Raw genomic sequence first — 13317 nt, 5'->3', positions numbered from 1 at the left:
ACATCCTCACATCAGCCATTACTTGGCTTGGTGCAGCTTCCTCACATAGAATACAAAAACTGCAGCGATTTGTCAAGACAGCAGAAAAGGTAATTTTCTGCCGTCTACAATCACATCAGAACTTGTATGTGTCCAGGATAAAGAAATGGGCTGGAAAATCATCACGGACGCCACCTACCCAGCAAACTGCCTTTCCCAAAAGCTCCCCTCTGGAAAATGCTATAGAACAATTAAAAAAACTTCACGCCATCTTAGAAGTTTCTTCCCTGATTCTAGTTATACCTCCAGCCCATCCCTCCTAACTACTACCTCAGTCACTACAGTGCACTGCACTGTAAACACTTTAAACAACTTTTTATAATGCAGTTTACCTTATAAACATATGCTGGTATTTACCTATTTATGCACATTTATTCCATATCCATACTTTCAAAATTAATTTAAATAATTCTTTATAACTGTTAAATTTTTATGCATGTCACACCAACACACCACAGCAAACTTCTGGTACATATAAATGCAAATGACAAATAAAGTTCACCAATAAAACCAAGGATTTGATTGTGGATTCAGGAAGACGAAGTTGAGGGAACACACGCCAGTCTTCATCAATGGATCAGCAGGGGACAGGCTGAACAGTTTCAAGTTCATAGGTGTCAACATCTCTGAAGACCTATCATATTGAGGCAATTACAAAGAAGGCAGGACAGCGGCAATATTTCGTTAGGAGTTTGAGGAGAATTGGTATGTCACCAAAGACTTGCAAATTTCTACAGATTCACCATGGAGAGCATTCTAACTGGTTGAATCACAGAGGGGCCTCCCCACAGGATCGGGAAAAACTGCAGAAAGTTGTAAACTCAGCCAGCTCCATCATGGGCACTAGCCTCCATAGCATCAAGGACATCTTCAAAAAGCAATCCCTCAAAAAGGTGGCATTCAGGAACCCTGTCACCTAGGACGTGCCCTCTCCTCATTACTGCTATCAAGGAGGAGGTACAGGAGCCTGAAGACACATACTCAATGTTTCGGAAACAGCTTCTTCCCCTCTGCCATCAGATTTCTGAATGGGCAATTAACCCATTAACACTACCTCTGTATTTTTTTTGTTTTCCCCTCTTTTTGCACCCCTGGTTTAATTTATTCTTTATGTATACTCATCGTAATTTATAGATTTTATTATTATATATTACAATATACTGCTGCCACAAACCAACAAAATTCATGACATACGCCAGAGATATTAAACCTGATTGATTTTCCTTGATTAAATAGATTATAGATTGTTTTATAATTTCAATACTACCTTGGAGTAAACTGGCTATGGCTATTCCTATATTACAGCAGTAATACATTTCAAAAGTACTTCAGTGTTTGTAAAGTGCTCTTGAACGTAAGGCTGCTTCACATCTGAGGCTGTTCTATTGATTTCTATCTTTTACAATAAACACATAACATGATTTTGAAAAGGAACAGAGAACAATTTCTGCAGGTCCAGTCAGTTTACACCACCTGTCGGCCATGGACTGCAGTTCCGATCGTTTTTCTTGGTACACGGTTTTATAGCTCTGAATGAAAGACAGATAGGACTTGGGGGTAACGTGGGTTGAACGCCGATACCTGTGAATGGCAAATCAATGTTAGTGACTAAACTAAAATAACAGTTGGGGATTTCTCACAAAATTTGCTGGAATACTATTTAGCATCAATTTGTCTCAGCTGGTGCTAAAAAAGTCTATGATAATTCCAACATAACTTCAACATTAGCATCCATATCTAACAAAAGATATAACAAATACATTCAAGTAGATATCAATTGTGTTGTGAGAATTAGTGTGCTATAAAAGCCAATTTATTGTTAACAGAGAATTGCAGACCATATCTACCAAAATGAAATTCATTCTTCTCTCCACAATACAACTGGCCAGAATGCAGGCTACTTATGGGTTGATACTTTTTAAGTACAATTCAACTCGAAATAAATAGCAAAGCCATAATGAAGGGCTAAAAATGAAAGAGTCCAGCAGCATCTACAATAGAATGATCAGGCCTAGAAGGGCTTGTCAAATAAAAATAGAGCTGAGGGAAAGCAGATTCTTTTGATGTATTCTAGATGCAGGATATCTGCTGACCATATATGTTTCAGCATGTGGCTAAAGAGAGATTTGTGCAAGCTTCAAATTAAAAGGTCAGCATTCCTATGGATACCTATACAGTTTTTCTGAATCTTAGATACTACATAGTTCAGTAAATCACTGCTCTGGAACTTGGCCCAGGATTCTTGGAATTCTGAAATTATATTATTTCCCATCAGTATTAACTGTGTATAAGTTATCACCTTTACGTGAATCATCGAGAAAGGTGCATGTTGATTTAGATATTCCTATATCATAAGTACAATCTACACTTCAGCAAACACTAGCACCCATATAATTCCAATATTCTATAACAAGGTATAGAAACATGAGGAACCATTCAGCTCTTTAAGCCTGCTCCAATATTCAATAAGATCATGGGTGATATTTTTTCCCTTTGGCTTCAGTTTCCTACATGAATGACATATCACTTAATTTCTAAAAACATACTGTCAACATCTGTCTTGACATTACTCAATTATAGAACCTCCTGGGTGGAGAATTCAAAAGATTCAAAACCCTCCAGGTCAAACAAAATCTTCTCATCTCAGCCCTATAGGACAATCCCCTACTTTGAGACTGTAACCTATGGTTCTAAATGGCCAGCAAGAGGCAACGTTATTGCTGCATTAACACTGTTGCCTTGTAAGAATTGTAGATCTTCAAATCAGGTGATCTTTTTCATTCTTTTTATCTCCACAGTGTGTTGGTCTAGTCTGGTCTAACATTATAGTGTCATTAGTTATGGCAAGATGTCTTTAAACTTCCACTTAAATATGCTGCAATATAGGCAAAGATCATGTTTCACTGCATAATTTTTGGTTGTGCATGAATGGTAACTAAGTGATTTGTGTACAACGTCACTAGATCCTCCTGAAAAGTATTGCCTTTCTACACTTAAAAAATATACACTTTTCTACAAAGTGAATGACTCATGAAGCGACCCTGTTAGCTCCTCACGACTAACACAAACCAGGTTGGTACATACGTTAACTCCAGGATTTCAGATTTCCCATTTGTGATTTTCTCTGAATTTACTAACTATTTATTAATATTATTGAGCTGACTCACCTTTCAAAGTACAACACACATTTCTCTGCGACACCATCTTGGAAAGTACCCATACACTCTACCACTTGCTGCTTCACATCTAAACTGCAATCAATCTCAAATGACGACAAGAAGTGTTGAGATACTACAGGGAAATAAAAAATATTTTTAAAAATCTTAACAATAGCTTGCTGTTAAATACTTATTATTTTTGTAGTTGCAATAGATTTTTTGGAAACTTTCCCATCTGCAGCAATCCACCCATGCCCGTTGAGATGTGGGAGAGCAGTGAACGAAGCGACATACATAGTTACATAGTGATTTAAAATAATTTAATGCCGGAAATTTCATTTCACACAGCAAAATGACTCTCTGCTGTAATTTGGTTTTATATTACTTTGCAAATATCATTACCCATGCCTTTACCCAGCTGGAAGCTCGAGAAGAGTTTATTTGTCATTACCCATGTCTTCATTCATTAAATTTTCAAGAAGATTACCGTAATGGCATTTGTCATGAATGATGAGGGCAATAAGTGCAGATATTGTAAGACCATAATGCAGTTGAAAATTGGAATTCTATATTTCAACAGTTTACTGAATAATTTACGCGCCAAGTATGCAATTTGAAATTATCTTCTTTCTTTTCTACTCCAAAATAAATGCAGATAAATTTTGTACAAAATTGAATTGTTCAGTGTTTACTTAAAGTACAGTAGGTGCAACTGGTGTCTGCACAGTCTATTTTACAAATCCAGTTTTACTGATCCATCTGATGTCTCCTTGTTCTAGTACTACCATTTAAAATGCCAGCAATTAGGGCTTTTTTTACATTCATTTTTTAAATGAATATTTGTTGCCCTTGTGTAGATAAAAATATACAGGAAATGTACATTGATGTTATCTAATACGCTTACTATTGTATTACTGCCAGGATATTAAAGGGTCTTTAGTAGATTATTTGTTTCCAGTCCAAGATAAAAAAAAATGAGTCAGCACAGCACTTCAGTATTTGATCCCTTAAATAAATGACATTTAACTGTTAAATGAACACCATGGGTGATGAAATGTCTGAAGGCTGGAAGTAGCAGTGGCCCTCATGATTCAGTGGGGTACAGGAACCAATTAGGATGCCACGATAGCATAGCGGTTAACATGACAGTTTTGCTGCTCGGGGGGTTGGAGTTTGGAGTTCAGTTCCAGTATCCTCTGCAAGAAAGTTTGCATGGTCTTCCGGTGATCACGTGGGTTTCCTTTGGGTGCTCTGGTTTGCTCCCACAGTCCAAATTCATACCAGCTAGTAGGCTAATTGGCCATTGCAAATTGTCCTGTGATCAGGCTAGGGTTAAATCAGTAGGTTGCTGGGCAGCGTGGTTCGGTAGGCCGGAAGGGCCTGTACAGAATCAGAATCAGGTTTAATATCACTGGCGTATGTCATGAAATTTGTTGTTTTGCAATACATAATAATAAAAATTATAAATTACAATAAGAATTGTGAATTTTGATTGAAGTTACATAATGCCTTGCACACTACACAGAGGTTCCCACCTGCAATTAGGGCATCCTTTGGCCAGCGGCAAAACCAATCCATGGTACACCCAGAAATCAGCGCTGGGAATTTTAACACTCGGTTTCGGAATTTTTCTCCAACTGGTGAAAAGCAAAGCACCACGTGCAAGTTCTGCCGCACCCGACTCATGAAATAATCATACAGGTTTTCATTGGTTGGAGATCGCCTTGGAAACTGCTGCTTCATGGCAAGTGTAAGATCATTGCAAATTTCATCTACTTCATCTCGATTAAACAGGTTTGAAACCTACAAAAATAATTACAACTTAAAAATTACATTAAATCTACCTGAAATTCACTGGATAAAATCCTATTATGCTTTCCATCAGAACATAAATTTTCCACTGCTTGCATTCAATTCTCTGGAAATATTGTAAGGATTCACCCTTTGTGTTTAGCACCAATTATAGTACACTCAGTGGCTACTCTGTCAGGTACAGGAGTGGAACTTGGTGTGGTCTTCTGTTGCGGTATCCCATCCACTTCAAACTTCAACATGTGCTCTTCTGCACAACACTGTTGTAACACATGGTTATTTGAGATAACTGTTGCCCTCCTGTCAGTTTGAACCAGTATATTCTCTGGCCTCTCTCATTAACAAGGCATTTTTTGCCCACAGACCTGCCACTCACTGTATGATTTGTTTTACACATCATTCTCTGTGCATGAACATCCCATGAGATCAGCAGTTTCTGAGATACTCAAACCACCCCATCTGGTACCAACAATCATTCCATTGTCAAAGTCACTTAGATCATATTTCTTCCCCATTCTCATGTTTGGTTTGAACAGCAACTGAACCTCTTGATCATATCTGCATGTGTTTATGCATTGAGTTGATGCCACATAATAAGCTGATAAGATATTTGCATTAACAAGCCGGTGTACAGATGTACCTAATAAAGTGGCCAGTGAGTATATCTTGTCAAGGCATAAAACCAAAATAAAGAATATTTGCTATGTTACTACACTAAAATTGGGATTTTTTTGATATGAAAGTTAGGTTTCTTAAATTCAGAGTTACTGATCACTCCTGCACATTCTCAATGGCACAAAATGTTATAGGAAAATAAAAGCATTAATGCAGAGAACTCTGACTCTTGTAGTTAGGGCCTAAATTTTACCATCTGAATTCATCACTCTTTGAAGGTAGACTGAATTAACATTGTTAAACAGCCTTCTCTGTTTAACAATGTCAATTCACGACGATTCTGACCCAACCATTGATATGATTTCCTCAAGGTAATTGAAAATACAGTGTGTAAAACATAGCAAAGCAGTCACAATGCCTGCAAATTCTTCACACAAAAAAGTGAAATGTTGTTAGTAAAACCTTTATTCAAGTATTCACAAGCAAGAACAGAAATAAAATTCCAAAATATATGAGGGCAGAAAATGATAAGCTACACGTCTTGAGACGTGGCAAAGATTGTACCATACCTCTCCAGAGGAGAGAACATTGTTCAGATATTCCAGAAAAGCCTCATCCTTGATTTCATTGTCAGTAAAAATAAAGGTTACTCCATTTCCTTCTTGTCCAGCCATTTTGTACAGAGTCTTCAGGTCTTCCAGAAGGTCTGAGGTACTATATGATCTGAATATACACACGAATTATACATACACAGCTGCAGCAGCCATTCTCCTACACGTCAATGCTTTCTTTAAACATACTTAAAAATCAGTTATAATGCTCGTTTCCATTCTTCCATAAATGTAATGTTATTGTTCAATTTGACTTATTAGCAGTCTTTAGGTATTATCATTTCCGTATACAAATTGTTATTAATACGTTGCTTCCAAGATACAGAAGTGGACATCCAAAATTATTTCCAACATGTGAAGGTAGCAGATTATGGAGCACTGCTTTATTGTATTCTTGCATGCAGATTAACATCAGAGATAGAAGACTATAAACTAAAATTCAAAAGGAAAATTTGCTCTACATCTACCAATAATAGAAATTGTACTTCAAAGCTAGCAAAGTGATTCCAAAGCCATTCAAGACAATGAAAAATAGCTTTTAAGCACTTTTCCCAGTGCAAAAACTAGTTCTCTAGGCTTATTAACTATTTCATATCTCCTCATAGTTTTAGTCATTAAAGATTATGATTACCTATTCAAAGCAAATTTACTACATAGTGGCTTTTCAGCATTTGTAATTATTCTGTTCTTCCATTTGTAGAGATGATTATTTCAAGGGACACACACATACCACACAAAAACTTATATTTTAGTTGTAGATTTACCTGGAGAGAGTGATATAGAATGTTTGGTACCCAGCAATAAATGAAGTGAGTCTCGTAAGGCTCTGTTTACCTGAGCCACCCACACCAACAAGCAGAGCATTACCCCGAGGTGTTCTGATGATGCGGGATATCTGCAAGTGAAGGACAAGATTAAAATTACAGACCTTTCATGAAGAAAGAATAGGTAGAAATACTTGCGTAAGGGATGAATACTAAGAACAAAATATTCAAATATTATTACTTGCACGAACAGCAACATTTCACTCCACAAAAGTTAATTGTTTTTCACAACAATGTCTTTGATTTTGTAAAATAACTGAGTGCTTTCCATTCAGAGCACCCTTCATTCCAACACTATTAGCCATACTTGTGGTTACAACAACCTTCCTAAACATTTCTCTTTCCATTACTCCCTCCTCTTTTAAAGATCTTCATTGAGGTCCTTGGAATGGGGGCTTATGCAAAAGTGTTTCTTGTGAGAAAAACACCAACCTCTGTCACTGAATCTTCAGTAACAATAAATCTCTCTTTAGCACTGAAACATCAGGAGATGGACAGACGAGATTCACAAAGATAATACCAGGAATGAATGGTTTTGATAAGAAGAACTGAACAACTCGGGTTTTTTTGATTAGAATAGAAAAGGTTGAGAGAAGGTTCACCAGGATTGTCACAGATGTTAAATTCCAGTCAGCGTAGAGGAAGCCTGGTGGGCCTTATTTCAGCCATGTCAGAGAACTCCTTTCCAAACTCAGGTGTCCCTTTCTCGTAGACCATAAGTGGTCTGGATTAAGTAAGAGGCTAGTGTGGATGTTGCATCAAGAATTAAGATGATAAGCTGATAGAGACAGTGTGCAGGCATAGTGCAGTCACCCAGACTGAACACAGCCTTTAAAAACCTAACTTGACTTTGTACAATGTTTCTGTTCAATGCGGGGACCAAAAGTCACCAGGCATACCAAGCCAAAGTTAACATCTAAGGATAGCTTGCTGACACTTACTAACTACTGGACTGTTATTTTACTAATTCTAGAATATTATTGACCTTTATTGTGTAGACTTTAACAGTTATTAACACATGAAATATATATTGTTGGTATTTAAATATGCAAATAATGGGATTCAGAAGTACACAAAGATTTTGTTGGATCAATAGCTGTATAAAAATTGCCAATTTTGAGCTGTAACCTCAGAGCAGCTCAGCAACAGGGGCTGAAGTGTTCTCCTTGTGCACAAGTAAATAAAGTGTGATTGACAAACATATAACCATATAACAATTACAGCATGGAAACAGGCCATCTCGGCCCTTCTAGTCCATGCCAAACTCTTACTCTCACCTAGTCCCACCGACCTGCACTCAGCCCATAACCCTCCCTTCCTTTCCTGTCCATATATCTATCCAATTTAACTTTAAACGACAACATCGAACCTGCCTCAACCACTTCTGCTGGAAGCTCGTTCCACACAGCTACCACTCTCTGAGTAAAGAAGTTCCCCCTCATGTTACCCCTAAACTTTTGTCCTTTAACCCTCAACTCATGTCCTCTTGTTTGAATCTCCCCCATTCTCAATGGAAAAAGCCTATCCACGTCAACTCTATCTAACCCCCTCATAATTTTAAACACCTCTGTCAAGTCCCCCCTCAACCTTCTATGCTCCAAAGAATAAAGACCCAACTTGTTCAACCTTTCTCTGTAATTTAGGAGATGATACTCAGGCAACATTTTAGTAAATCTGCTCCGTACTCTCTCAATTTTATTGACATCTTTCCTATAATTCGGTGACCAGAACTGTACACAATACTCCAAATTTGGCCTTACCAATGCCTTACACAATATCAACATTACATCTCAACCCCTATACTCAATGCTCTGATTAATAAAGGCCAGCATACCAAAAGCTTTCTTCACCACCCTATCCACATGAGATTCCACCTTCAGGGAACTATGCACCATTATTCCTAGATCCCTCTGTTCTACAGCATTCTTCAATGCCCTGCCATTTACCATTTATGTCCTATTTTGATTAGTCCTGCTAAAATGTAGCACCTCACATTTTTCAGCATTAAACTCCATCACCAAACAAGTGTGAGTTGTTTGGTGACAAAACTAGCAGATCGAATGAACTGAAAATTGTTGGTCTGCAGGGTCTTGCAGTGGACTCTACAGCTGAAGTATTAAGAAAACATGCATTAAGGGGTTCAGTTCAGGGTGATGGTCTGGGCTAACTCATTTTGTTTTTTTTAAACTGAGGTTGCAGAATAGATTTGGCAAAGGTTTTGTGTATTCTCCTGGTACTGCCACTGAAAGAGTCAGTGAGTGTAAATGAGCAGTCCTCACACATCCTTGCAAGCTCAGGTGGAGTTGTCCCTGGGTGTTAGGAACAAGGAACTGCTGAGGTTTTACATTCTGAGGCCCTAATGATACTGTCAACCATGAACAGCAAATCAAATCTGACAAAGCTCTCGGGAATAAAAAGTAAGCAAACTTAAATCATATAATACCCACCAAAATGATTAGTGATTTTATTTTGGTGCAGTAGCTGAAGAAAACAGTCAGCTACTATTCTTAGGGAATCCTTATGCCTTTCTATGAATTGCACCATGAGTTATTTTAAAATTTAATTAATTTATTTGTTTTATTTAGAGCTGCAGGACAGTAACAGGCCCTCTGGCCCATGACACCCAATTACATCCATGTGACCAAACAATCGACGAAGCAGTACATCTTTGGAATGTGGGAGGAAACTGGAGAAGCTGGAGGAAATCCACATGGTCATGGGGAGAATATACAGACAGCAGCAGGAATTAAAGCCAGATCACTGGTACTGCAATAGCATTATGCTAACCGTGGCACCATTGCGCTTCCCCAGTGTGCCCAGTCTTTTATCCACAGAAGATTGGAGACAGTGTTTCATTTTAATCTCACCTAAAACAAGGCGATGCCAACAGTGCAACACTCTCCTCGGCATAGCACTTAATAATGGTGCTGGTTTACATGCTCGAGTAACCTTCCTTCTTCAAAATCAGAAGTAAGTGAGTGTTCTCACTGGGCTAAGACTGAACCTTAAAATCAAATTTCAAACTAACCTAATTCACTGCTTTTTAAATTGCTGTCAGTTCTCAACAAATGATATCAAAACAAACTCACATATAAAGGACATCATGCAATGCCCAGCTTTAAAACAAGAACTGAATAATGCTGAGAAAATGAATTAATCCTGCCTCACCTTCACCAGGTGAATTATGGCATCCTCAAAGAAGACCAAGTCCAGGTGCCCCCCTCGTACAGTCTCATTGTATAGGAACATGAACAGATTCAGTCTCTCTTTCAAGATCTCCAAATTTTCAATAGCCTCATATACTTTCGGCATCTCATATTCAGTGTCCTCTGGTTCCTCTCCTGAAAAATAAATAGACTGGATTGATTGCTCTACAAAGCTGTCCCAGACTCAGTGGGCCAAATGGTCTCCTTTGCTGTGATGATTTTATGTTTCTATGATGAAAGTAGCATAGATAATAACAGCAGACTTCTATAATCATAACTCACTTCAACTGAAACATGGTAGACCATAAGCAAACAACCCGAGGTGAATTCCAGACACACAAAAGCGAGATGTGAGACTCAAGGTCATTTACATACATCTGCACTGTGTTTAAGACATTGACAAAAAATATAAAGTAGGATTTCTAAAAAACTTATGGTTGATATCAGAAATGCAGTTACATTTTTTGAATAGTCCGTGGAATAAATTCTAAGTTTGCAAATGTTCAATTCTTTTGCCTTGCCAAGCCAGCTATGTACACCAGAGTGGTAAATCAGCTTGAATGATTGTTTATTAGAAGTGGCTGCCTTGTTCACTTCTCTTTAAAAATCTATGGTGCACAAAAGAAATGAGCAGAAAATGAATCAAAGAACCTCCTTTGCTGCAAAATGCATCAAAAATGAAGAACAGTGTCAAGCAACACCCAGAAAATGCTGGGGGAACTCTTGGATTTCCAGCATCTGCAGATTTTCTCTTGTTAGCATCAAGCAACAGTTATGACTGTAAATGTGTCACACAAATGGCATAAATATTGAAAGTCTGAATCAGGTTTGCTATCCCTGACTTACATGACGTGAAATTTGCTGTTTTGCATAGCAATAGTGTGCAAAGACAAAGTTTATGTCATGAAAAAAGACATAAAACATAACCCTTTGGATACTGTTGGGAGGAGTGGTGACCCTGCTGGGGAAGCTGCAGCAACCTGATCTCTAGCACGGAGTCTGTCTCTGTGGCTCAGAAAGGAAGAAGCCAGAAGGAATGCAGTAGGGAAGGTATGACCTGTACAAAAAGGATGGGACACACCTGAATCCAAGGGGGACCAATATCGTTGTGGGCAAGTTTGCTAGAGCTGTTAGGAAGATTTCAACTAATTTGGCGGGGGGATGGGAACTAGAGTGATAAGGCTGAAAATGGAGCAGTTAGCATACAATTAGATGCAGTGTATTCTGAAATTGTGAGAAAGGACAGTAGGATGAGTTAAAGTGAAACAGAGTGCCAAATTTAAAAAGGTGATGAATACAGGACTGAAAGTGTTATATTTGAATGCACACAGAATACACAATAAAGTAGATGATCTTGTAGTGCAGTTAGAGATTGTCAGGTATGATGTTGTGGGCATCACTGAGTCATGGCTGAAAGAAGATCTTAGTTGGGAGCTTAAGATCCATGGATACAATTGTATTGAAAGGATGGGCAGGAAGGCAGAGAGAGTGGGGTGGCTCTGCTGGTAAAAAAAAATGAAATCAAATCCTTAGAAAGAGGTGACATAGGATTGGAAGATGTAGAGTCCTTGTGGGTAGAGTTAAGAACTGCAAGGGTAAAAAGACCCTGACGAGAGTTATGTACAGAGCTCTAAACAGTAGCCAGGATGTGGGCTACAAATTACAACAGGAGATAGAAAAGGCATGTAAAAAGAGCAAAGTTGTGATAGTCATGGGGATTCAGGTAGGTTGGTGATGGATCCCAAGAGAGGGAATTTGTAGAAAGCCTATGAGATGGCTCTTTAGAGCAGTTTGTGGTTAAGCACACTGGGGGAACTGCAATTCTGAATTGGGTGTTATGTAATGACCCAGATTTGTTTCGTGAACTTCAAGCAGAGGACCCATTAGGAAGCAGTGATCATAATATGATAGAATTCACCCTGCAGTTTGAGAGAGAGAAGCTAAAACCAAATGTATAAGTATTACAGTGGAGTAAAGAGATCACAGGCGCATGATAGAGGAGTTGGCCAAAGGTGACTGGAAAGAGACACTAACAGGGATGACGGCAGAACAGCAATGGCTGCAGTTTCTAGGAGAAATTAAAAGATGTAGGAAAGATACATCTCAAAGATGAAGTAGTATTCTAAAGGGAGAATGAGGCAAATGTGGCTGACAAGGGAAGTCAAAGACAGCATAAAAGCAAAAGAGAGGGCATTTAATATAGTAAGAATTAGTGGGAAGTGGGATTTGGAAGTTTTTAAAAACCAACAGAAGGCAACTGAAAAATCTATAGAGAGACAAGATGAAATATGAAGGTTGGCTCGCCAATAATAATACAAAAGAGGATACAAAAAGAATTTTCAGACATATAAAGAGTGAAAGAGAGGCAAGAGTGGATATCGGACCACTGGAAAATGATGCTGAAGAGGAAGTAATGGAGGACAAACTTAAGTATTTTGTGTCAGTCTCCACTGTAAAGACATGAGCAGAATGCCAGAAATGCAAGAGTGTCAGGGATAGAAGTGAGTGTCATCGTTTTTTCTGAGGAAAAGGTGCTTGGGAAGCTGAAAAGTTTAAAGGTAGACAAGTCACCTGTACCAGATGGACTACAATCCTGGGTTCTGAAAGAGGTAGCTGATTGTGGTGGCATTAGTAATGATCTTTCAAGAATCACTAGATTCTGGAATGGTTCCAGAGGACTGGAACATTGCAAATATCACTCCACCCTTTAAGAAGGGAGGAAGGCAGAAGAGAGGAAACTATAGGCCAGTTATCCTGACTTCAATGGTTGGAAAGATGTTGAAGTCTATTATTAAGTATGAGGTTTCAAGGTACTTGGAGAGACATGACAAAATAAGCCAGGGTCAGCAAGGGGAAATCTTGCCTGACCAATCTGTTGGAATTCTTGAAGGAAACAGCATGCAGGATAGACAAATGAGAGTCAGTGGGTGTTGTTTGTTTGGATTTTCAGAAGGCTTTTGACAAGGTGCCGCACGTGAAGCTTTAACAAAATGAGAGCCCATGTTATTGTGGGAAAGATACTGGCAATGGATAGAGGATTGGCTGACTGCAG

The 13317-nt window shown here is 38.4% G+C and overlaps 1 protein-coding gene across 1 annotated transcript in view; it reads right to left on the bottom strand.

Moving 5' to 3' along the window:
• Positions 1 to 13317, bottom strand: part of LOC134356604 (dynein axonemal heavy chain 5-like) — a 197532-nt gene that overhangs the window by 58571 nt on the left and 125644 nt on the right. Inside the window, exons 52-57 of the mRNA XM_063067562.1 lie at positions 10228 to 10400; positions 7000 to 7130; positions 6194 to 6347; positions 4733 to 5000; positions 3207 to 3330; positions 1513 to 1620 (exon numbers count right to left, since the gene is read on the bottom strand). Coding sequence (XP_062923632.1) covers positions 1513 to 1620; positions 3207 to 3330; positions 4733 to 5000; positions 6194 to 6347; positions 7000 to 7130; positions 10228 to 10400 — 958 coding nt within the window. The remainder of the gene's footprint in view (positions 1 to 1512; positions 1621 to 3206; positions 3331 to 4732; positions 5001 to 6193; positions 6348 to 6999; positions 7131 to 10227; positions 10401 to 13317) is intronic.

The sequence above is a fragment of the Mobula hypostoma genome, chromosome 14 (genome assembly GCF_963921235.1).
Source record: "Mobula hypostoma chromosome 14, sMobHyp1.1, whole genome shotgun sequence".
Lineage (NCBI taxonomy): Eukaryota > Metazoa > Chordata > Chondrichthyes > Myliobatiformes > Myliobatidae > Mobula > Mobula hypostoma.
Note: the sequence above shows the minus strand (reverse complement) of the source record. Positions and strands in the feature narration are given on the sequence as shown.